Genomic DNA, 25,985 nt, shown 5'->3' with positions numbered 1-25,985 from the left:
TCCTTTGTTTCTTTGTCCGTCCAGGGGACCCCTTTTCTTTGTGCTATGTTGTGTTCGTATATAGGGGGAGGGAGATGGCTTTTCTTCTGTGGAACACATGGCGTGTAACAATGAAACTTTGTGACACTTCCAAGCGAGACGTTGTTTTTTCCTTTCTACTGTTGATGGATGTATCGTTAAAGAAGAAAGAAATGGCCATGCTATGCATGTAATGCAATGCAGAGTCTAAGATGGATTCACGACAGCGATAACAGCGACTTCCAGAGGAAAGGAGGGGAAAGGTTGTGATGTGATTAGGTTGAGCATCTACACTTTGATTAGCCCTTGACTGCTTAGCATGTTTCCTTGCTTGCTTGCTTTGACATTCGTTCTTACTGTTACTTACACATGCACACAACGACACGAGTAGTCTGATAGAGATGCAGACGATGCGACACTTTATCAGTTCAGTTCAGAGGAAAAGAAGGACGGTGATGTGGGTAACCCACAAGTGTGATGTGTGCGCACCCACTTTGAGGTTGCACGGACACCATAGTGGGTTCGTCATGTGTTTTGGGAAAGAGTGGTTTAATCACAGCATATTGCAAGCAAGGACAAGATGCTTGCTTTGTTGTTGTGCTACTGATAAACGAGCTTAAATCGAGAGCACTGCATTCTACTATAGCTGTAAGCTTCATCGTCCCACGACACTGCTCGTAATAAAGTGACAGTTGTCTTGACATCGTTAGTACTAGAGCAGCCTATAAAGAACCGTCGTACATATGTGACAAAAGAGGAGCTGTTGTTTTGAAAGGAGCTCAGCACAAGAAGAAGAAGAAGTAGCTTTATTAAAACAAAGGTTGATGTGCGGGACCATCTCTGTCTTGTGCACCGGATGCAAAGACAAATGGGTTAGACCCGATTGCAGCACAAAAAAAAATATAACGAAAGACCTCTTTTTCTTTTTTTCTTTTTTCTTTTAATAAACTTTCCTTCTTCTTTACTTTTTTTCTTCACTCATCAAACACAAAAAAAAGACCCCCCAGTCCAATGCCAGAAGCCACGAAAACGAGACGAGCGTCTTCCTTGGCAAATGCAGGCGTCCCATCCTCAGCACCCAAGATATCCACCACTCGAACAACGACACGCACGTCACCAACAGCCAGTGGCACCAGAGCAACGACTGCGACAGCGCCTGGTCGTGTCACAGCTTCGGCAGCTCGGAGTGGCACTACGACAGCCCCCTTGAGAACGAAGCCTTCAGGTACAGCAACAACGGCGACCACCGGTGCCCGTCGCCCATCCGCTGCCACGGGCTCGTCACCTTCAACGAGTCGTGTCAGAGCTACTGCTGCTGCTGCTGCTACTGCTGCTGGTGAAAGAACTTCTTCATCTACAGCAACCGGGGCAAGGCGGACCTCCACCGCAGGTACAACGACGACGTCAGCCACTCGTCGGCCTTCAGCAGCAGTAGCAACGACCCCAGGCTCAAGTATCAGCGCAGAGTTCAAGGCAGAAATTAAATCCTTGACAGAAAAGGTAAAACCCTTTTTTGAATGTATTGAGACTTACTAGTGTGTGAGAGAAAGGCAAATGAAGAAATGGAGAGGGCTGAAACTCATCTCCACACTCGTTCTTACAACAACAACAACAACAACAACCCCTCTCACAAACATAAATAACAATAGAATGAAGAAACCAACAAGACCCTGAAAGACAAACAGACACAACTCGAGGCCCGAGAGGCTGAGCTCGAGGAGATCAAGGCTGCCAAGGCCGACGTACAGAAGCAACTGGACGAACAACAGGAGATCTTGGCCAAGCAGACCGCCGACCTTCGTGCGCAAGTCGACGCGCTGGAGAAATCCAATCAAGAACTCACGACCAAGACGGAGGAGGCGGCTCGACAACACGACCAGCTATCCAGCGAGAAACAGCAAGAGCATGAAAAGGCGCTCGAAGAGCTCCGTGAAAGCATGGATGATTTGCGCGACAAGCTGGAGGAAGAGAACAAGCAGCTGGAAGAGCAGCTGATTGTCAAGGAAACCGAGATCCGGAAACTCAAAAAGGATTTAGATGAGCTTCGTGACAACGTCCAGGTATTGTTGCTATGTATGCACTGGGCTATGCATGGTCTGGATGGGGAGAGTTTGTGTGGGCACCAGAGCCAACACCAAAAGGCTCGGGAACCAAAGCTTTTATTTTTTTATAATTTTCCATTCACTGTCGCCGTGTGTATATGTATGTAGGAAATGCATAAATCGCATCAGACTCGGATTACCAATTATAGTAATCAGCTGAACCAGCAACATGCAGAGCAAATCGATCAACTGCGGAAAGAGTATGAAGAAAAGCTGGCCGAGTTGCAAAAGAAGCTTCCCGACGACAGTGTACAGGCTGTCTTGGAAGAGCAAAAGGCTACGCTCGAGGCAAAGCTAAAGGTGATCACCCGTACTCCAGCATAATTATAGAAAAAGTCATCACTAACAGAGGATTTGCACTTACTAGGATGCGGAAAAGGCGACTGCTGATCTAAAGCAAGACTATGAGCTCAAGCTAAAGGGACTACAAGACGAGCTGAACAAGCAGACCAATGTGCTCAAGACGGGTCACGAGCAGGGTGTCCAGAAGATCATTGACAGTCACCAGGTAAAGATGATGATGATTGTTATCGGGTGATCCGGACGATCCATCCCGCTAAATAATGACCTGTCGTCTAGGACGAGCTCACTACGTTACGCAAGAACCACGATGCAAAGATCAAGACGCTTGAAAAAGAACACGCTCGGATCCTTGGTGATGCTCGACAACAGCTTGACCAGGCAGCCAAAGCGAAGGCTGAGCTTGAGGTAAGCTCTGCTCCCAGTTGACGGAACCCCCCTCCCCCCCTTTCTCCAAAAGCTTGATTAACCAGTTTTTCTGCCATGAACATGCTGTAAAAGGCAACACTGGAAAAGCAGCACACCGCTTTGGAAGATAAGCACCAAAAGGAGCTTAGTAATGCCAAATCCGAACAAGAGTCCAGGATTACACGGCTGCAAGAAGTCAACCGGCTGGCCATGAGCCAAGTTGCCACTCTGCGTGCCAAGATCGGAGATACAAAAATCGAAATGGAAAGCAAACTGGCTCAAGAGCGTACCAAATCCCAAGTAAATGCTCTGTCACATTCTTCTAAAGGGCGTATATATATATATATATAAATACGCATAAAACTTAAATTAGATAGAGTTCAAGTGAAAGAGGGTGGCAGATGTATATTTAGCTATACTTTAAAAGGCAAGTTTCTGACATGTGGTACATTATAGAAACAAATGGAACAGGAGCATGCTGCAAAGCTCGAAGCACTGGCCAAGGAGCACGCCTCCGAGCTAAAGCAACAGGCCGAGTCGCACCAGGACACATTGCGTCAGCAGCTGGAGCACCATGAACGTGCGATGGAACAACTGAAAAACTCCCATGACAAAGCAGCGGAAGCATCGACACGTAACTCAGCAACGGCACAGACCCGGGCCGACACCGAGCAGCGTCTGAGAGCGGAACTGGAGCAACAGGTTGACAAGCTCAAGGCCGAACACCGCCAGATCATTGACCAAATGCAAGGGCATCATGCACGTAGCATTGCTCAGCTCGAAGCCACATTAAAGCAAGAAGCAGACAAACACGCCAAGCTGACTGAGCAGCACAAGCAGGAGCTGGAGCGCTTCAACGCAGAACGAGTGGGCGATGTTGCGGAAATCAGAAAAGAAGTCGAGGTAATAATTTAGCATCCCCACCCCCCTCTCGAGGAGAGATACAGTAATTTCACATGCTATTTCGTTAATTCACAAATTACCATACAGTCGGCCCTGAAAGACATGCATGCCAAAGACTTGCAGCAATTAACTGCGGAGCATGAGTCAAAGATGAATGAGCTCAAGCGTGAGCATATCCTGCAACGGGACCGCGAGAAGGCAGCACAGCAAGAACAATGGAAGCAGTGGACCAATGAGCGACAGAAGGTATGACGTTCGACAGCGAATGCGATTGCGTGATTTTTCTTTTTCTCTATCAGACTTTTGTTGTGTGCACGCATGCTCAATTAGTGTTGTCCTCCTTTTTCCATTTAAAATGCCGCATTGTCGATGGACAACCATTGGCGCAGCAGCAGCAGCAACCTCTTGAAAAGTCTAGAACGAACAGTGCAGAGGTAAATACTATAAGCAGCGATTAAAATGACAACGTGCATGTGATATATGGCCAAGCCATATTTGGGTCTGGCGGGGGAGGGGTGGGTGGAGTTTCGGTGACGTAATTATGTTCGTTTATAATTAATATTGTCTAATAGGGCATCGCCATCTTTACTCCCTCGGAGCATCAACAGCAGCAGCAGCTTCAGACAAGAGAGGAAAGCCAAGAGAAACAACAACAAAAGACAAACGCTGGTACCACCGCTAAAACGGCTGGCGATGGCGATGATGTGAGTTTTTCCTAGTTCCGTCACACACCCCCCCCCAACCCCGATACCTATTAGATTTTGTACCACACGAGCGCCAAAACGAGATAAAGTGGGACTAGAAGATTTGCATATCGTCTCTCGAAATGCGATGATTCAAACCTTGTGGCTATTATTTATAGACCACGTATATCACGCGACAGGAGCACGAAGCATTGATCAAGCAATTGCAAGACAAACACGCGCATGAGTTGTCAACAAGGACAGCAGCAGCAGCAGCAGCAGCAGCAGCAGTGCTGTCAAAGGAGCCGCATCATGGCCATGATGATGAGGATGATGATGAGAGTCGTGGCGGAGAAAGGATTGAAATGGCGCCAGCGGAAAAGATTTCCGAACAGGAGGGTGGTGAGCGGTTGCGCCAAGAATACCTAAAGACCATCGAGGCATTGCATGTGGCGCAAGAGCAGGCCAAGGTAAACTCTAAAAAAAAAGCACCCTTACAAGGTGTCTGTGTCTGTGTCTGTGTTCCCGATTGAGATGAAAAGGGTTACCGAAAGAGACGAGAAAGACAGGCTGATGGACAGAATACAGGGCACAGAGGAGCAGCATAAACAGCGCATTTCCAGCATGGTGGATGCGCACGCAGCAGTCTTGGCAGGGTTACAAGAGCAAATCAGGAATGCAGAGGCCAGGCGTCATAAGGAAATGCGCATGCAGCAGAGTGACACGATCACGGCGGAACTGGAAAGCATGGCCGCATCGCTGGCCGAATTGCTGGAGGGCAAAGAAGACACGGATGCAACTGGCACTGTAAGTGGGGGGGTGAAGTCATTCCAAACATGGCACTCTGCCGGGAAAGGTTGCACCAACGTTACACACACACACACACACACATACCCCATCGTTAAGGGCCCTTTTTCTACTGCTGCTATGCGGTCACCTTTCCTGGACAATAACACACACACACTATTTTCATTTGTTTCACAGACCTCAAAGAAGGAACTGGCGGCCTTGCAGACTAGGTTTCAGGACCTCATCCAATTGACAATGGGCACCTGCTCTCTTCCTCCAGGCGGGCAGCAGCAGCAGCAGCAGCAGCAGCAGCAGCAAGACAAGACAGGCTTTGCCGAGCATCGACCGCAGCCAAGTGCAAACAGCACAAAAAACGACAGCAGCAGCAATAACAGCGGCGGCAATAACAGCGCAGCAGCAGCCACAGACAAAGAGGTAATTAAATTGATTGACAAAGGCAAGGGAGGGGCAATTTAAAAAGCTGATATAACGGAAATAGGTAGCACGGCTCGCGATAGGTCGAGGGCAAGAGGTGTAATTACCAGGGGGCGGGCGATGAAGAGAGAGAGAGAGAGAGAATGAGAGGGAAAGGCGAGAGAGCGAGAGAGGAAAAAGCAAGAAGTATTAGCGCACTGTTCCCCAAACCCTAATTTCTGACGAGGCAACCAATCACAAGACACTTGCGCGCACATATACAAACCACATGCGCTGCTGTCTATTTTTAGCTAGTTTCACATTAAAAACAAAAAAAAAATGCTATTTTTCCTTTATATAAGAAGACGCTACATCTCCCCCTTCAGCCCTTTCTCCCCCCAACCTTTTTTTTTTCCTTTTCGTGGTATAACTTTATCTGCTAGACTATCGAATCAAGCACACACACACACACACACACACACATATTAACAGCCATATAAATTAGCCTCTTTTTCAACCAAAACATAAAGCACAAAGAGTTTCCATGCTAAATGAAAGCTTTCCACGCAAATTCAACGACTAGCAACAACAATAACAACGATGACCACCAGCAACAGCAGCAACAACAACAACAACAACAACATCCTCATCGTACCCCACAACGATTAAAGCGCACCAGGGCTAAACGGAGCTGTGATTTTTGCAGAAAACGAAAGTCGCGATGTGATGCCGATACTTCAATTCCTTGTTCCAATTGCAAAGCAGTACGTCCTCTTTCTTTCTTTTTGTAGTCGCTTAATAATCCTGTCAGAGAACAAATCGAGATAACATCTTTTTATCTTTTAAATGGCGGCGCTGTAGTGGGGACACACATGCGAGTTTCAGACTGTTCGAAAAAAACGAGGCCCACCTAGTGTGTATGTCTCCCCTTTTTACTATTAGTTGTCTATTTGGCAAAGCAAAGTATCTTACTCACTAATAACATCATGCATGTATGTCTATTAGCTATGTGGATAATCTCGAGAAACGGTGCAAAAAGATGGAAAAGCTTTTGACTAGCTTGACCAACGCATCGATCAAGGAACTCGAAAGGAACGATTTTCGATTCAATCAGCAGCAACAACAACAACAACAACACCGTGGCATACTGACGGCGTCTTCGTCTGTCGCTTCTGGTGTTCCTGCTACTACAAAAAAGAATAAGAAGGGCAAAGCACGAGCTACTACTTCTCAGATCAGCAACGACAACAGTAGCAATGACGATGTCGACGATTCATTGGAATCCTTTTCCAGTGATGAAGACGACGATGACATTGTCTCGATTGAGAGTCAAGTCAGTGACAGCAACAATAACAACAACAACAACCCGACACTAGAAGAACGACTTTCGAATTTGGACATCAATGATTATGACACTATTACGTATACCGGCCGATCTGCTAGTATGGATTTGCTCAACACGGATCTGTTCAGGTTCAGACCTTTTGTTCCATGGCCCGGCCGTAACGATGTGGCCTTGCAGTTGACGGCCCAAAATGAATTGATGGTTGTCAGATCTGTTCATGATAAATCTTCTTCTTCTTCTTCTCCTTCCACGACGCGTTTGGATATTGGTTTGTCCATGCGCAGTGGTGGTGCTGATCTCTCAGCTACTACTACTACTACTACTACTACTGCTACTACTACCGCTGCTAGTGCTATTAAAGAATACGATGGCAGTGACGTTATTACGCCACCTTCAAAAGAAGAGCAAGAGAAAATGATTGCCTTGTAAGTTTCCATCCAACTGTTGTGTAAATAATCACTAGAAACATTAAACGAGTGTAGAGAGTGTGTGTGTGTGTGTTGCAATGTATGAAAAGTAATATGATATCGAGATCTCACCTTGTATTTTTTATGTAGCTTTTTCGAGCACTTGCACTCATTCATGCCCATCATCAACAAATCGCGCTTCTTGTCCGCAGAGCAACCACCCAACATTCTTGTCCAAGCCATTCTCGCCCTGTCGTTTCGCTTCATCAGCCAGCACGAGCCAGCCATCAACCCAAAAGCAGGCGACTATGCTACCATGTACTTTACCAAAGTCGCCCGGCGGCTACGAGACCCCGTACGCTCGCGTCTTTGCCACGTCCAATCGGCCGTACTGATGACACTGTATCTCGACATGGACGACGGGGACGATTCGATGCAATGGTATATGCTCGGTACCGCTATCCGTATGGCACAAGATCTAGGCCTACACCGCTCTTGTTCGCATTGGAAAATCTTGCCTCAGGCCGAGATTGAAACCCGCCATCGATTGTTCTATGCCTGCTACGTGTTGGATCGCTGGCTCAGTGCAAGAGCTGGCAAACCATTGACGATTCTGGACCGTGATTTTGATACGCCCATGCCAGCCAACAACGAATACCAGGCTTTTGCCATCATGATCAAGCTATCGGAAATATTGGGTCGCGTGCTAAAAGCATTGTATGCGCCCAAGGCGAAGCATTCCAATGCAAATGCAGGACTTGATGATCCTACTGTCATTGATGCGTTCGACAGAAGGCTCAAGTCGTGCAAGGCTGCCATGGAAACGGAATTGCCATTCATACAAAAAGGTGAGTTTAAGCAAGTAGAAGCTGATACGAGCCCCTACATGGACATGACCAACACTCAAATATTTTTTTTTTTAGCGTATCTCGACATATACTATCATACCATCCTGTTACTCCTGCACCGACCGTTTATGGCCCAACAGTTATCGCAGCAGATATGTACGCATGCAGCAACGACGATTATGGATCTGACGCGTCAAATACGACAACAGCAGCCAAAGACGATTCAATACTTTTCGCTGTGTATGCCAACCTGTTTCGTCTATGCCTTGTTCCAAGCAACACTCGTCCATCTGTCAAACGCCGTTCGCGATCCAACCATGTTTGAAATGTTTCAACAAAGCGCCATGCTGATGCAACACTATAGTCATTTGGTGGTTGTCCGACGAGCGTTTGAAATTGTGGAACTGTTTCGCACCATGCATGCACCAGCAGTTGATGCAGCAGCAAAACAAGCAGCCGCAGCTGCAGCAGCGGTTGCTGCAGCACGTGTCGCAGTCAATTACGCCATGCCGTTTCCTCCGGGCATGATGCTAGGTGACATTTACAACGTATCACAGCCACCCACTCCACTTGTTGGTGCCACAACTGGTGCTGCACCTTTGTATGACTGGGCGCCTTTGCTTCCGCAACATCATCATCATCACGCTCACACTCATCCTTCCCATCAACACCATCATCACCATCATCAACAACAACAACAGCAGCAGCAGCAACACGCGCCACAACCACAGCATCATACGCCGATAATAGGAACAGCTGCAGTACCAATGACTGGTGTGGTTGATCCCGCTACTACAACTGCGTCACAACCAGCAACAGCTGATTTGACCAATGTGTTTTCAACATCTTCTTTCCAAGGAGGCTTGATGGACAGTACCATGACACTGACAGATTCACCAACATCTATGCACGCCACGGCTCCTAGCGCCACACCTACTACTGCTCCTCCTCCTCCTTCCGCTACGAACAACAGCAACAACACCAGTGCCACTCCCTACCACGCTAACTCAACCTCATCCACCTCTTCCTCATCTTCATCTTCGTTTATCTCGACGCCGCATCCCATGGCAGCCATTCTTCCACCAGCCGCCAACTTGCATTGGACCGATTGGGACGTGTATCTCGACGATCGTTCGTGCCAACAACAAAACCACCCTTCGCAACATCGACCTCATGCTTCTCGGCACCATCATTCCGCTTCGTTCCCTCAAGCATCGTTTCCGCATCATCCTCATCCCCCTCATTAGATAATAGGCTGGCATCCACCACACATTACATCTGATATATCTTTGTTTTTCTCTTGTAAACATCTTTCCCCCCCCCTTCACCTTTCTGATCTTTGCTTTCTTTTGTTCTCGGTTGCTTTTTCTTAGTTGTTGCTTGTACTTTTCCACACACCCCCTCCCTCTCACTTGTCCAAAAAATATACACTCATTCTTTCAGCTGGCTGCTCTCTCTTTCTCTCCTGTGTTTCTTCTCCCTTCAATCCCTACAATGTCACCTTTTGTATATGGCTTCTTTTCTTCTTCTTTTTATACATTTCAATATATATATATATGTTTCTTCTTCTTCTTTGATATTATGCAATATACCATAGCCTCATCTTTACATAAAATACATTTTTTTTTGACCCTACATGTGCACATGTACTAAACCAACAGTAATCAAAATGACTAGAATCTAGTATAATTTTTACGACACTCTGCCAGCATTGAGCTACTAGTATGTCCTTTTCCTTGATGTCTTGGTTTACCAACTTTTAAATCATATCTGTCGTCAATACATTGCTTCTGCTTCCTTCTATTTGTACATTCAAAATCGTTTAACATGTTTCCATCATTCTCCACAATCCAACTCCTCCTCTACCATGTTTCGATGCTGCTTATATTCTTCAAACAATCACAAAGTCAATGAAGCAAACCTTTGATCCTCGATGCTTTGACCAGGTAATTAATAGCAAAGCCTAACTTCCAGTCAACACGCTTGTATGGGATAAGTACAAAAGCTCATTACGGCAATACGAGACAAGCATTTTGACGGCAGTGACGAGGATGAATACGACAATAAATAAGGGCATACAACTACAGTAGCGACGAAGATGAAGCTGTCGAAAGAGACATTTTTCGTTTTGACTGATTTTTCTGCGTCGCTTACTGCTACTCTGTCGTATGGCACACTACACCTGGTTTTGAAGCCTGCTCCCGGTATATATATATTTTCTCCAAAGCAGGTTTATCGATCAATGGATGACTTAAAAAGAAAGCAAAGTATTACACGCTTGACTGTCTAGCAAAACTTTATATCCCAAGCACAGCACAGCACAGCACAGTGCTACATAGCGTAATGTATATCATCCAATTGATTGGATGTGTTTAACAATGATCGAATGTGTACTATTAATTTGCGACACAACAATGTCGCAGCTCAAGCTGGCATTTCCAGTTTAGTTTGCGAGACTCAATATATATTGCATTGACAATGTGAGCGCACTTTACATCGTGGGACTGGAGTACATACCAGTACGAGTTAAATGTATTATAGGGCTGCTTCGAAGCTGCAATCAAGGTAGATCCATGTCCCGGATTTCTTCTAGCACGTGCTCAGGAAACGCTGCTCTCTCGTATGAAGAAAAGACGGCCTTATACAAAGCTTTGAGTTCGTGTAATACCCTTCTCCCTTTATACCACACATATTGTGGTTTTATGTAGGAATACTGATATTTGCTTAAATTGAAGGTGGTAACGGCCTCATGATGTGTTTGACTGCAAGAGCTACTGATCGGACCTGTCCGTACAAAACTTGTATATTAGTACACGGTTGTCTCCAATCTTCCGCTATTAAGTCTTTTGTGATAGCAGATACGTACATGAAACCATAGACGTACGCTGTCGCTATATATATTTAGTATTATATTAATTATGTTGTGGTTGTTTCTACTTGAATCAATAAAATCATAAAGTGACTAATAGGTATTTACTGTTTTACAAGCGTTGTGGTGAGCTAATATTTCAACACGACGAATGAATGAAATGAAGAATTAACATGATTTCAAAAGCACAAGATTGACATCCGGGTGCTTCTGGATATCAGGTGAGTGTGAACTTGGAGTTGTCGAACTTTGAAAAAGAAGATAGTGGTGGCAAAAACTCGGACGATGGACCAAAACTGGTACGTAAAGCTAAAGATGTCTTAGACAACCTTATCAAGCTACAAGTCTCGAACAACCAGGTCGATTCGCCAATACACTTGATACAATTGACTGGATACAGCGGAGAGTTGTCGATAGTCTATCTCGATCTCTTTATCGACTTATGACACAGCAATGTCTCAAAGCGAACTGGCATTCCCAACTTTGTTCTTTAAAACTTTAAATGCTTCATTGACACTGTGCGCGCTCTTTGTACCATAAGGGATCATATAAAAAAGCTGAAGGACTTGATACTGACTGTATACGGCCGTCAAAATGACGTTGGTGTACCACTTGGAAGACCACTTGACAATGAAGAAAGTTTTTCTACTCAATGTCTCAAGAGAATAATTGGTATACACCTCCCCGGGAACAAAAGTACAAGGTACCTCGGTATTTGTGTTCATACATCTCACCACCATCCGCTTATAATGAGTGACACTTTCGCGCAAGTGAACGGAATGATACGGCAATTCGCAGGAAAAGCAGGCGGCTGTGAAAAGTATCACACCAACTAGTATAGCAATCGCCTATCCCTCAACTTTTGATTTGATTCAATATAACCTTATTGACCATCTGTTGTCTTGAAGCGTCAAAGCTTTAACTTTCCTTCTATATCAGATTATTATTTCGTTCGTAAAACAACAAAAAAAAACCAAGTATTAAATCAGATCTGTATCGAGAATAGTCAACTGTTTCAACCCAAGATTAATCGCGTTTCCCAAAAGTACGTCAAATACACGCAATTGTGGGGTGCTCTACAATGCAAACCAATAACTAGGGTCAACATCATTAACTGTCGAAAGATAGAAACAACATGAAATTGTTGAATATAAAGAGGGCAATTCCGGAAATCCTTGAAATATCTCTGAGCTATATTGCCGAGGAAAGAACGATAGCTTACGAGATCATACGTACTTTGAGCATAATACAATCTACAATTAATTTGATTGGATATTGAAAAGCTCGTTCTTACTTTCAACTGTCGCGTATACTGCTCGAATTGATGATCAAAGTTCGTATACGATCCGCCGGCAAATCAGCGGGCTCCCTTCTTTCCCTACTTTGTCGGTTTCCTTTACACCACCTTTTGTATAATATAAATATGTTTCTTTCTTATTTGAGATTATGAAACATACCCTAGCCCCATGTCTAAAAAATGCATTCGATCCCACATGCGCTGATCCAGTAGTTCGAAAACGGCAAAAGTCGTCTTACGGCAGCAACAAAGAGTGGGATCACGAACCATGGCTCGTTCAGCAACACCGTCGTCTTCGTCATAAAAAGATTAGCCAGCAATCTAAATCATCACCTTCGGCAACAGCAACGGAATCTTCTTTGGCAATCACTAGCAACGGACAAGAACAACAACAACAGCCCCCAAAATTAGGGGTCGATCCAACCCTGTTAGCATCCATTGTAGAGAGTCATGGCGTGACACGTATTCAACGTCTCGCGCAACTCACAGATCTGGATCAACTTGTCTACGTTCTCGATCACCTGAATAACCTGGATTACGACAATGCTGTGACTATTGACGATGAAACTATAATAGAAGCGTGTCGACAAGCGGACGCCATACCCCACCAACACGCCGTTCAATTGTTACGCGCGTTTGTTACTCCTCGTTTGATAAAAGCTGCCACGTTACTACCACGTCAAGTCAGTCAACAGCTATTACAAATCCAAAATCATCGGGCCGTATTGCAAGGGATTATTCTGGAAGTATTATGTCCACTGCAGCAGCAGCAGCAGCAGCAGCAGCAGCAGGATGCTAGTGCTTCAAAGAGTAACAACAACAACAATAACCAGATCATTGTAAAACTCGTACAGCAGTTTTCGCCAGCGCTGCGACATTCATTGATTACGGATATGCTTCAAAAGCGGCCCTGGAAGCAACAAGCTGCAATTATCACGGTGGTGGATAAAGCAATGTCCCAGCAACCCTTATTGACAACATTACCTCTGAGTGAATTACTGCATGCAATCAAGCTGGGTGTTCAGATGGATCCCAAAGCTAAAGGATATATGCAGTTACTGTTAACTTTGACGAGCAAATATGGTTCCTTGTTGGTCTCACATTTGGATACAGTAGAACAAATAGCTCAAACAAGTGACATGTTTTTGAAACGTGCTGTATTAGGCCAAGTAGCATCAATACGAAAGAAACTGACTGAATAAAGAGAAAAAACTATTGTAATATACAATCTTGGCCAGACTTACATGCTTTTATAGTGCGGCATAACTCTGAGGATACCATATAAGCAGCTCTACTATTCTCCAGCTTTGCAGTGAAGTAATTAATGAATGGTGACGCAAATCCTATTAGCCACCTTTCTTGCCCCTGGCGTCAAAAACAAATAGTTTTCCCTCTCCTAATGGTGCACTCGTGCGGAAAAGAAGAACGACAGCCTGTAGTTCAACGGCAGCTTCTGTTGCTATTCCAAGATCATCATCCAAGCATACGTGCGATATGAAGATGAGGAGTAACAGTATACACTGAAATATGTTGGTTAGCCGAATATAACTTTACCCATGTGACGTTTGCTCATAAGACGGTCGAGACGGTTATCCAAGCTGTGCTGAAGTTAAATAATAAGTTTGTGCTCATAAAAGGTAACGAAAACAATTACATAGTTGTTCCTTTTTACACTGTAATACTTTTGGTGAAGAGCCAATATGTCACTGGATGAACTAATTTTACAAATACTGTATATCCAGTACAACGGTCCATGCTGGTTTTCCTTCGATATCTGACGCCGACCTTACAATTTTCCCCTTAGAGCGATAACCGGGAGAGTCGACTGGTGCTATCCTTCCGATCCGCTGGTACACTGTTGTTTTCTGTAAAAAGCGCGGTGCTATAGATATAGGTGCGTTGTCTTTAAGATATAGTGAAGCTCTTGGCATTTTAAACCATTGGATTGCAGTAAGAGGCAGCATATTGCGGTGTTTCAGGAATAACGCTAAGTAAAATAAATACATGAGTTGGAAAGAACCCAATAGTTTAAACCGGTATATGCATGCCAACCTTACTTCTCGACGCCAAAAACAATGCATGAACAAAAACTACACGCGTGAGATTGCCCAACAGTTTCGAAAAAAGTCCAAAATTGGACTCAAAGTCCAATTTTGGACTCCGTCTTTATAATCCATTAAAGAAAAACAAAGGGCGGAATCTGAACGTGTGCCTGTGGTAAACACCTGATTACACTGCCTATAAAGACATCATCAGACTAAGATAAGCGGTTAAACTTCAAAGCGTACACAGCAATTACCACGACACGCAGCTAAGCACTGTAGCATATAAACAACCCATCCGAATTGTGTAAAGCAAGGAAACATTATACTTGGATGATCCACTTATGCGAGCAGTAGCAGTACGATTGTCAGTAAATCATGGATGTGAAAGATTTTACAGTGTACGGCTATAACCCGATATGGACTGACGCGATATGAGGTATAGGCGTATGTCGTTTGTATTTTCTTGGTAAAGAATGGATGTCTTGCCGCGGATATCTTATCAGCAGGATGACTGGGCGTGTATATGTACAGTATTTGATATGGTTAGCGCAAAGTTCCAGTCAGGGATCAAAGGGTCTTTGTACAGGGCTCGGGTCAATCTTGTTTATATTGAAAAAGATGTTTGTTTTGGGTTTGTACCGCGTCGATATTGACCGTTGAACGATATTTTTGGAAATAAAGGTATATTCGCGCAAGGCGTTGATAGGATACACATCAGTTTTTGATTTGGAGTAAATATGTGCTAAATGTCGTAGTTAACGTCTTCACTAAAATCAGTGAGACATTGTAGGTAGTCTCGGCCGTTGTGATGTGGTGTAACAAAAATAAAAAACGCTCTCTTATAGAAGCTATACCCACGGCAATTATCGATTGCCTATCCCTCAATCCCGCATTGATGGATGTGGCTAGCTTAAAGTAGATTGTCAAGAGCAGCATGGCTGTTTCAACATAGTATGCGCGTCCTCCTGGAACTACTATAAATCTATACAAACTGCTTTTTCAGGTTGATATTGTTGCCACCTCCATCCGCAGCAGCGACACAAAGTCAATCTGACGTTGTGTTACTTCCTCGGCGTATGTGTGGGTGATGTATTATTCATGTGAAAAAAAAACAGGATGTTGGCTCGTAGCCTCCGAGCAATTTTTTTCCCTTTCGTTGTGATCGTGTTACTATCGCTACGATACAAAAGATCTGTGCATTGTTAGAACGGACCTGTGAATGGGGGGAGTATTTTTCCTTTCGCAGATAAAAACGGTTTGCGCGAGCTGAACACAATTTTGAGTTTTTCTCTTACTCTCACAACATATTTCTTTTCCTTGCCCTCGATCCGGTGTGCATTCTACAATCTTTGTCAAAAACAAGAACAAATTACGAACTCAACATGTCAACTAGCACCCCCACTACTACAACATCTCGGTCGGTCCTCTGCAATGTATATAAATACATCGGTGAAGATCTTTGGTACGATCAAGGAACTGGTTTTTGTGTCTACAAAACGGTACACGAAGACAATGGCGACGAACACGACGAAATACTTGTCGAAGATTTGATAGATCAGTCCCGCCTTTTGATATCGCAGGTTTCTGAACACAAAGATTATGAGCAACTTGAAGGTATAGATATACAAAGTACGGGGCGATTTGATGACTGGAACCACCATGACTGAATTTGATCTTGATTTGTAAAAAATGGTGCATTTAGAAACTAAGATTCTTTGGACTGAGGATACAGGAGCAAATATACTAGCACTGAGTTTTTTATCGCGCGAGGATTGTGACTATATATGGCACGTTATCGGGATAGAGAGAGGGAAAGAGGGAAAGGAAGAATGTAAAAAGAGTGTGCGAGCGTATGTGGGTCAGTGATGTACAAGAAGCTTATTTTTATCGCCCAAATGATTACAGGAACATGTTAATAAGAGAACGATGTGACACTGCCACCGATAATCGCCCCAGAACAGGTATGGGACAACTGCAAAAGTCGTGTAAAAATTGAAATTTCGTGTGTCTAAACATGTTGTTCTATCTGTATCTTGCACAATGGTTTACGAAACAAAAAAGCTGTTGATGAGATGCTGGAAACTGGAGATAGAACACCACCGATGACGAATGATTTCCAAGACGTAGCTACGCTTCCCATGCCTGAACTATCCAACTTGGACGAAATTACAAGAAGTCTTAGCAGTGCAAAAACAGCACAAGATAAGCATCGACTAGCATTTTTTATTGTACTACATGTAAGTACCTTTATTATGCGGATTGATCTCAGAGTGCTGCTGGGTGCAATGTGTGTAACCTTTTGATTGACTTGTTTTATTGGAAGAACTACATTGATAAGCTGTTGTCCGTATTTGAGTCATGCAAAAATAAGAAAAGCAGAAGAGGTCCGCGTAAGCTGTACACTATCATGAAGTCCATCAGTAAGTTTTCCTTCGTTCTAAGCCTTGTATCGTTCGTGGCGACAACAACAACATCATTAGTTTTATACATGCTGACCTTATGTATTTTTTATATGATGTAGTTTTGTTGAATGACGAAACCATTATTGAGCTCGTAGTTCGTGATGAGTATATAATGGAGGTTTTGGGCATACTTGAATGTAAGCTTTGACAGTCCCCTGGTCTTTCATTGTTGTGCTCTGTATGTATAGACGTGTGGCTGAGCTTAACCTGTCTTGTCATGTGCATACGTTATTAGATGATCCGCAGATACCAGATAAGAAGGCAACACATCGAAGAAATCTAGCAAAACTCTCCCAAATGAAACCAGTACGTGTTGTATATCCAAGCAGTCAAATAGTTCCCAAAAGAGAAACACAGCATAAACCCTTTCTATACTTCTCAATCACTTTTTAGATCGTCCCAATTCATAATGAATGGGTCAATTCCAAGATACAGCAAACTTTGCGGCTACAATATCTCAACGATGTCATTTTGTGCAACACTATCGACGACTCAGAAAAATCAACCCTGCGTTCGCTGATAAATTTCAACAACCTTGCTCTTGTCAATTATTTTAAAGACGAAGAGAACCAGGAGTATTTGCACGAGCTGTTTTATATTTTTAGAGACGAGAAGTCGAGCGATGAAATGAAGAAGGAAGCTTCCAAGTTCGTAATACAGCTCTGGATTATGGCAAAGGAGGATCAGACCGCTGCGCGTGCAGCTCTAGCCAGGTTCGTTTTTTGTTTGTGCGTTCAAACGATTGATTTTATCTTACCTTTACTTCTTAGAACGCTGGCCAAACATGGCATTTTCGATATGTTTCCGTTTGCCCTGTGTGCAGATGATGAGCTTTTGCGTACCCATGCTGCAAACGTCCTTGATTCCATTGTAGAGCTTGACGTATGCCTTTTACGTAAATACACCATTGAACAAACGAGAACAAAAAACGCTGAAGATACTACCTTGGGCACGGTCCTTAAGCGATTTGCACTCGATAACACGGATCCCGGTCTAAAGATACAATACGCAGAAATTATCAAGGCGTCGATGAACTTGGGCAATGGCAAATTGGTGGTAACAAGATAGTGGCCTACTTGACCCGAAAAGAACGTTTCAGGAGCTTTGTAAACTCATCTACAATGCTACTAAATCTATCTTAAATGCTTAGATGCTACGTAAACAAGATCTTGATACTGAAATGTATCTCACTGTATTCTACGAAAGTTATTGTAACCTACTACTGCGTCCCTTTGAACAAGTAGATGTCAAACCGATCAAGCTAGATGGTAAGTTCTTATCTACTACTTGTCAATTATCAGTAAAGAAGCAGGATAGTTATCAAAAACTCATCGTGACGGAATGGTTACTAGGTCCAATAGAAGAGCTCAAACTCACTACAGATCAGTCAGATATATGCTTATACCTATGCGACCTCATTTGCTTGGCTATACGACAACACAGCTTCCGTAGCAAAATTTTAATGCGTTCCACCGACTGTTTTGTCAAAATTGCACAACTGTATCGATGCAAACAATCTCACCTGAAGCTTGGTAAGGAAAAGAGGAAGAGGATACAGCGGCAAAAAAAAAACGTTGTCAATGTGAAATCCAACGACTCACACGTTTATTTGATTAAATAGCGGCGTTGCGCGTATTCCGCACTTGTATCGGCCTAAGCGACAAGTCTTATACCCGACTTCTTATAAAATTCAATGTATTCGAACCGACAATACGAGTGCTTTTGGATACCGATGGCCGCTACAATGCGCTCAACTCTGCGTGTCTTGAGATGTTGGAGTATATAAGGAGAGTAAGTCCAGTAGTGGGGCAGCAAATTTAGCTTTTCAGTGTGTATATCCTCTCATACCACGCTCTTGCAAATGACACAAATCGAATCATGTCTTATTTTTTGGTAACACAGAAAAACATCAAATTATTGGTCGAGCACTTAATAGCAAACTACGGTTCGGTGCTGGACACCATCAGCTATGTAACGACCTGCGAAATGTTACGGTTACGACACGAGCAAAATATCGAGCCAAATGACTCAAATGAAGCTGGAGATGAGGCAGCAAGGTGAGTCGACTCTGTGTTCAACATTAACATAGTACTGAAGCGTGATGCATTGTTGGTTGCTAACGAAGGCAATGAAACTTTACTATGGCAACATAAACAGAGATAACTTGTTACGTGGCAATGGTCAAGACGCTAGTGCAATAGATGATGCAGCGGCCGAAGAAGAGTATTTTAATAACCAATCGTCGGACGAAGAAGAGGATCAGCCAAACAAAGCATTAGCAGAAAGCGCATCGCCGAATGCAACGTCTTCAATTGAACCATCAAGAGGAGGACCGCTTGTCAATTATAATGATTCAGATTCATCAGACGAGGAGATGGATAATAATGAAGAAGAACAACAAACAATAGCGGTATCGTCATCATCATCACCACCGTCATCTGGTGATAAGCGCCGCCGGTCATTCTCACCCGATCACAATAAAGACAGCAACAGCAACAATATTGACACTAATAATAATGAGAGCACACTTACTACAGCTGAAATCGAAGAATCGGCGGTATCGAAATCAAAATCGCCGTCTCCTTCGCCACCTACAGCACTTGGCACAACAGCAACAACAGAAGAACAGCAAGCAGAACGTGCATTGTCACCACCACCTTTACCCAAACGACGCATGGATGATGAGGATGACGAGGACGACGTCTTAGCAGCACGTGCGGGGGGAGAAACAAGAGAAGGAAACGCACACCGTCACCATTGGCATCACCGCCATCTGGTGATAAGCACCGCCAGTCATTCTCACCCGATCACAATAAAGACAGCAACAGCAACAATATTGACACTAATAATAATGAGAGCACACTTACTACAGCTGAAATCGAAGAATCGGCGGTATCGAAATCAAAATCGCCGTCTCCTTCGCCACCTACAGCACTTGGCACAACAGCAACAACAGAGGAACAGCAAGCAGAACGTGCATTGTCACCACCACCTTTACCCAAACGACGCATGGATGATGAGGATGACGAGGACGACGTCTTAGCAGCACGTGCGGGGGGAGAAAACAAGAGAAGGAAACGCACACCGTCACCATTGGCATCATCAAAAGCGTCTCCAAAAAAGATCATCATCAAACCTCAAATCCGAAAACTGCGGTCAAACAGTAAATGAAAAGACTCCTTGTTGAAAAAAGAACTTTGTACATATAACAATAAAAAAGAGAATATCCACGTTGCGACAATAACGTGTAAGATGATGTTGGAGGATCGTGTATTGACGTTGCACAATCTTTCTCGAGCGGGTGCTGTGGGAAGAGAGGCCACATGCGTGTGCGATAGGACAATATGTCCTAACCCACAGACATCCCAAAATTCTATGTTAATATTAGCAGAGAATCTTACTCAGGCATTATGCATTTTCTAATATTTGCTCATCGAGAAACGCTGTAATAGCAGAAACGAGGTACGTCCTACTTGAGGCACGTGGTAGAACGACACTTTCATTTACTGTACTGTGTTTCCAGCAAGTAATGTCAATAGCGAGTGAAAACTAATGTCGCCTGGCTTGCTTAGAAATCATGTCGCACGACTGGACAAAAATTTTATTCACTTTGCAGTCCAACATGAGTGTACACTTTTTGTATGATGGCCAAGGAAATGTCGTTGATGAGCATGGCAATCCTGAACCTATGGTTTAGACCAGCAACAATATGTTTCTTTTTCTAGACGCGCAACAACGCAAAGTCACGTGCATATAAGATATGAGAGGTGAGGAGAAGGAACTAGGTAGCGTTGGACTAGTTTGCGATAGAAGGGAGGTTTTTCTTGGGTGCGGGTTAACAAAAGAGAATGGATTTGCGCGATAATGTTATCGGGAACGAAGGGAGAGTTGTTTAGAACAAAGCGCCAGTGGGCGTTCCAAAGACATTCTAATATACTACTGAAAATAATATCTGAAGGGAGACGAGGAGGATTTTGGGGAAAGTACAGGTGAAAGATAACGTTGTGTACAGCAGACTCTGTAACAGATTGTAATAAGAGGTCGGGCCACACGGAGCACCAAATCGACCATTTCCGAGGGCATTGGTACAGGAAATGAGACAAATCATCTTCAAATTGGACAAGTAGCGGTGGTGAATTTCGAAGGCATAATCGAATGTAGACTTTTTCGGCTTGAGATCTTGTTGTGAAGCGCTCGATACCAGACATTTCTTGCCGTTGGCGATATCTTCAAACGCCAGAAGGTAATTAATTGTCTAGGCGATAAGAGCGTGTGTTCTCGGGCTTCGACGTAGACCAGACTTGTCAATGATGGCTTGCCTGAATTCTTTTGCTGTGATCGTGTTCAACAGCAACAATCTATTGTGTATGATAATCAATCGCCTTGCAATCGGAGTATATGTAAAAGGCAGCATTCTCGGAATCTTCCCAAAGCAAGCCAATGGAGTTATATAAGCTAGGTGATGAGGACACGCGTGTGAGAAAAGTGGCTGAAAAGCGCCAATATGTTGGGTACACTGCTAAGATCAGGCTCGTTTTTTAAGCTGAAAATTGACAAGTGTTTGAGTGCATATCCTACAGCAAAGCAGTGGAGATCAATTTTCGTACTGCACAGAGATGGTTAAGCAATATAATGAGCGGCCCGATAGTATTTTTGAGAATGGAGATAAGCAAGGCCGTAAACCGATTTAGGCTTGATGATGATCCCTCTGCTACAGTCAGCGAAGTAGCTTCTGTGGCTGCCACATGTCTTGGTGAACAAACTGTATTGGCCGCGAGGAATGCTGCATAAACAAAGTGTCGCTACTTACTGATAAAGGCTTTCTACAAAAATCCTTGTTCGCGTAGAGTTGTGGACATGCACAGGGACATATACTTTCAAAGCAACAATAAGTGAATAAGTAATGGAATAATTAAGCTAATATACACGATTGATATACAAGGTCCTTTTATATAATATCACGACGATACGAGTGCTTCGTGTGCAAAAAGTCATTAGGCGCCCATGATGAAAATATCCTGCCGCAACTTCTGGAGCAGCTAACAGCAGAGTTTCCGGCCGTTCTGACTTACCGATGCGCTGTATCAAAAGAATTATTCGACATACTGCGACCTTGCATGCAACATGCTATGGAAATCGAAAATTTTCATGACATGTTACAAGAGCTTCATACCAAACAACATATCCGACTTCATATCTTATATACTCTAAATCAACTGGATCATCGGCAAAATCAGCGTACTTTGGTCGAGACATGGAATGCGACCAAAACATATGCAGAATTTTCGACATTTGACAATCCTCAAGGCTACGCCGGCTATATCCCATCCATTCCGTATTTCCGCTTAATTTACAACGCTGTTCTGGATGTACTACGCCCGTTTATGGATAAGCAAATGGCAGCAGTCGATGGCGAGATATTCAAGGGTGATCATACCTTCAAGTTCATCAAGAAAATTGCTAAAATGGGCGACGCACCGACCTTTGTGGCCTTATACACAGTATGTAACGAATATGAAGAAGCTGCTAGTCCCGACAAAATCTCTATCGCACATGAAGACTCCCCTTGAAGAAATGATGAAGACATACAACCAATATGGCTTTTTAACCGCCTCGTTTGTTCTTCACTGGCAATGTGCGAGGGGATAAGACGCTTTTGTTGAAAACGATCAAATTATTAACGACGGACCAAAGCAAACACAACAATCTGCAAGTCAACCTGTTAAAAATCAAGCACCTTTCCTACGACTACCAAACAACATCAAAACCCACTATGTTCGAGACGCTATAGAAGCAAACGACGTGATAAACCGAAACATTATGGAAGACTCTAAAACGAGTACTATTGTCATCGGCATGGATTGTGAATGGAATTACCCTCCTCCGGGAAAAGTGGCAACGGTGCAGGTAGCATACAAGGTATAACATTTTAGAGAAGTGCTACGGGTACGAGTTTTTTTTCTTACGCGTACGAGTTTTTCTAAGCGGGTTTTTAAGGTGGTTGTGTTGTGAAACCTCATATGGCCAATCCGATTGCCGTCTTACACGTACAGTCATTTCAGAAAGTGAAGTCGCTGATTTTGAATTTCATGTCGTGCAAAAAAATTCGTGTTCAACAATGATGTCGACTGATCCAAAAATAAAGTCGTGTTCACGTGTCATGAACTTCGTTTACTTTTACTTGTCGCTTAGTAATTAACCAATAAAGTCTTGGCACTTTTATTATTATAAAGGGAGGCGATTTTGAAGTAGTTTTTTCCGGTTTCTTTTTCCTGTTTACAATTTATTTACAGACATTCAGAATGAATGTGCAATTTCTTTATGAAGATGGACAAGGACATGTTGTTGATGAGAACGGTGTTGAGCCTATGGATCTTGTTGTTGACGAGGAGTTATTCGCTATCGAAACAATAAGTTGTCGTACTCAATTCCTAATGAATAAACCTCCGGAAAGACCTTCTAATCCTGTAATACATCCAGTTACTAATGTAAGGAACAATGAAGATGTTGATATGGAGTTATGCAATAAGCGACGTTATACACTTTACTCTGATGAAGACAAGACCAGATTTTTTCATTTATTTTTCAGCAAATGTTTGAATGCTTCTGCTGCTGCGAGACAATTAGGTATTCATATCCGGGCAGCGCAGAGATGGGTTACATGTTATTACGAAGACCCTGAAAGCATCTTTGAGAAGAAGAAAAAGCCAGGTAGACGTCGTATTCTTGGGGAGGAGCATAAGCAGTTTCTTTTAAATTATATTGACGAGAATCCTTCTGCTGTTGTAGCTGAAGTGGCAGAAATTTTAACGCAAAACTTTGTGGATCTTAATGTTTCTCGTAGCACAATTTATAACTTCATGACAACTGAGTGTAATTTATCTATTGAGCAGGCACAATTCCAGCCTGTAGAAAGAAATAGCGAAGAAAAGATTCAACAAAGGTACGATTGGGTACAAAAGTGGCAGCAAACTGACATGGACTTTACAACAAATTGTGTCTTTCTGGATGAATCAGCTTTTCACATTAATTTGAAACGAGGTATGGCCTGGTCAAAGAAGGGAACTCCCGCAATAGTTACAGTACCTACAACTAAAGCGAATGCAACATCGATTTTAGGTGCCATATCTGCCACTGGCTTAATTAATGTTAGTTTGAGAGTTCCAAAACGTATTAAAAAGAGAAAGCTTGGACGCGAAACTGATGGTTATAGTGTAGGAACAGTGACAGGGCATTACCTGAGCTTTTTAAAGGCAACTCTGGATGAAATGGACAAGTATCCAGAAATGAAAGGGCATTATCTTGTTATGGATAATGCTCCAATCCATAGCTCAATTGATATAGGAAAGTATATTCACTCTCGAGGATATCGCTGCGTTTATCTTCATATTCTCCTGAACTAAATCCAATTGAGCAGTTCTGGTCAGTTGTCAAGAGTAAAGTTAAGCGGAATAAGTTTTTGGAAAAGGAATCGCTAATGACAAGAATTAGTGAGGCATGCGATAGTTTATATATGAGTGACTTCAAAGGTTTTGTAACTCATTCTGCTAAATGTTTCGCTAAATGCCTCAATAAAGAGAAGTTATAAGGTTGAATCCAGCGTAAAATGGCCACCTGGCCACACTCTTTTTTTTTAACCAGCGTAAAATGGCCACCTGGCCACACTCTTTTTTTTTAACCAGCGTAAAATGGCCACCTGGCCACACTCTTTTTTTTAACCGGCGTAAAATGGCCACCTGGCCACACTCTTTTTTTTAACTGGCGTAAAATGGCCACCTGGCCACACTCTTTTTTTTTAACCAGCGTAAAATGGCCACCTAGCCACACTCTTTTTTTTTAACCAGCGTAAAATGGCCACCTGGCCACACTCTTTTTTTTTAACCAGCGTAAAATGGCCACCTAGCCACACTCTTTTTTTTTAACCAGCGTAAAATGGCCACCTGGCCACACTCTTTTTTTTTAACCAGCGTAAAATGGCCACCTAGCCACACTCTTTTTTTTTAACCAGCGTAAAATGGCCACCTGGCCACACTCTTTTTTTTAACCAGCGTAAAATGGCCACCTAGCCACACTCTTTTTTTTTAACCAGCGTAAAATGGCCACCTGGCCACACTCTTTTTTTTTAACCAGCGTAAAATGGCCACCTAGCCACACTCTTTTTTTTTAACCAGCGTAAAATGGCCACCTGGCCACACTCTTTTTTTTAACCGGCGTAAAATGGCCACCTGGCCACACTCTTTTTTTTAACCGGCGTAAAATGGCCACCTGGCCACACTCTTTTTTTTTAACCAGCGTAAAATGGCCACCTAGCCACACTCTTTTTTTTTAACCAGCGTAAAATGGCCACCTAGCCACACTCTTTTTTTTTAACCAGCGTAAAATGGCCACCTGGCCACACTCTTTTTTTTTAACCAGCGTAAAATGGCCACCTAGCCACACTCTTTTTTTTTAACCAGCGTAAAATGGCCACCTGGCCACACTCTTTTTTTTTAACCAGCGTAAAATGGCCACCTAGCCACACTCTTTTTTTTTAACCAGCGTAAAATGGCCACCTAGCCACACTCTTTTTTTTTAACCAGCGTAAAATGGCCACCTGGCCACACTCTTTTTTTTAACCGGCGTAAAATGGCCACCTGGCCACACTCTTTTTTTTAACCGGCGTAAAATGGCCACCTGGCCACACTCTTTTTTTTTAACCAGCGTAAAATGGCCACCTGGCCACACTCTTTTTTTTTAACCAGCGTAAAATGGCCACCTAGCCACACTCTTTTTTTTTACCGCCTATGACAACCATATTATCTGCAGCTGATGCTGCTTGTTCGATTTATGGACTCGAAATCACTTTGGAGAATCAACTTTCAGCATTACAGCAACTTAAAGATGCTGGTTTGGAACCTGTTACGTTAGTCAATGGCGATCCCACCATTGCGGTCGCCATGTCAACAAAGAAAGTGAACATGGAGCCTTGGAGATACCAGCGTCTCCCACAAAATACCAAACAAGAACAACAATGCGACGATAGCAACAGTAGTGAACCCTTTATTGTTTCCATACCACCATCACGATCAGCAGTTCTTGATCTTGTGGCTAAGATT

The 25,985-nt window shown here is 43.4% G+C and overlaps 5 protein-coding genes across 5 annotated transcripts; 4 read left to right on the top strand and 1 right to left on the bottom strand.

Moving 5' to 3' along the window:
• Positions 1-31: 31 nt before the first annotated feature.
• Positions 32-455, bottom strand: BDB00DRAFT_860348 (uncharacterized protein). The gene is made up of 2 exons (XM_053125991.1): positions 386-455; positions 32-306 (listed from the first exon to the last, which is right to left on the bottom strand). Exons 1-2 carry the CDS (start codon positions 387-389, stop codon positions 44-46), a joined length of 267 nt encoding a protein of 88 aa, XP_052972714.1. The 5' UTR covers positions 390-455; the 3' UTR covers positions 32-43.
• A 477-nt stretch (positions 456-932) lies between these two features.
• On the top strand, positions 933-6,216 carry BDB00DRAFT_860341 (uncharacterized protein). Its single transcript, XM_053125990.1, has 14 exons — positions 933-1,518; positions 1,668-2,078; positions 2,229-2,420; positions 2,488-2,628; positions 2,700-2,828; positions 2,922-3,128; positions 3,285-3,731; positions 3,819-3,977; positions 4,124-4,165; positions 4,304-4,435; positions 4,594-4,884; positions 5,003-5,221; positions 5,399-5,638; positions 5,703-6,216. Exons 1-14 carry the CDS (start codon positions 1,030-1,032, stop codon positions 5,739-5,741), a joined length of 3,138 nt encoding a protein of 1,045 aa, XP_052972713.1. The 5' UTR covers positions 933-1,029; the 3' UTR covers positions 5,742-6,216.
• Positions 6,052-9,588, top strand: BDB00DRAFT_204089 (fungal-specific transcription factor domain-containing protein). The gene is made up of 5 exons (XM_053116451.1): positions 6,052-6,381; positions 6,479-6,530; positions 6,623-7,387; positions 7,520-8,217; positions 8,293-9,588. Coding segments are annotated over exons 1-5 (2,688 nt in total). The 5' UTR covers positions 6,052-6,380; the 3' UTR covers positions 9,465-9,588.
• A 2,809-nt stretch (positions 9,589-12,397) lies between these two features.
• On the top strand, positions 12,398-13,596 carry BDB00DRAFT_943599 (uncharacterized protein). The gene has a single exon (XM_053129455.1). It carries the CDS (start codon positions 12,533-12,535, stop codon positions 13,583-13,585), a length of 1,053 nt encoding a protein of 350 aa, XP_052972711.1. The 5' UTR covers positions 12,398-12,532; the 3' UTR covers positions 13,586-13,596.
• A 2,214-nt stretch (positions 13,597-15,810) lies between these two features.
• On the top strand, positions 15,811-20,155 carry BDB00DRAFT_860331 (component of IIS longevity pathway SMK-1-domain-containing protein; the record flags this gene model as incomplete). Its single annotated transcript, XM_053125989.1, has 14 exons — positions 15,811-16,042; positions 16,131-16,278; positions 16,334-16,389; positions 16,490-16,665; positions 16,752-16,818; positions 17,126-17,226; positions 17,284-17,603; positions 17,661-17,946; positions 18,041-18,158; positions 18,243-18,422; positions 18,512-18,681; positions 18,793-18,947; positions 19,048-19,529; positions 19,823-20,155. The coding sequence occupies 14 exons, from the start codon at positions 15,811-15,813 to the stop codon at positions 20,059-20,061; spliced, it is 2,730 nt and encodes a 909-aa protein (XP_052972710.1). The 3' UTR covers positions 20,062-20,155.
• Between the last annotated feature and the right edge of the window lie 5,830 nt (positions 20,156-25,985).

Source organism: Zychaea mexicana (genome assembly GCF_025766255.1).
Source record: "Zychaea mexicana strain RSA 1403 chromosome Unknown BDB00scaffold_186, whole genome shotgun sequence".
Taxonomy (NCBI): Eukaryota; Fungi; Mucoromycota; class Mucoromycetes; order Mucorales; family Lichtheimiaceae; genus Zychaea; species Zychaea mexicana.
This window is presented reverse-complemented; position numbering and strand designations above follow the sequence as displayed.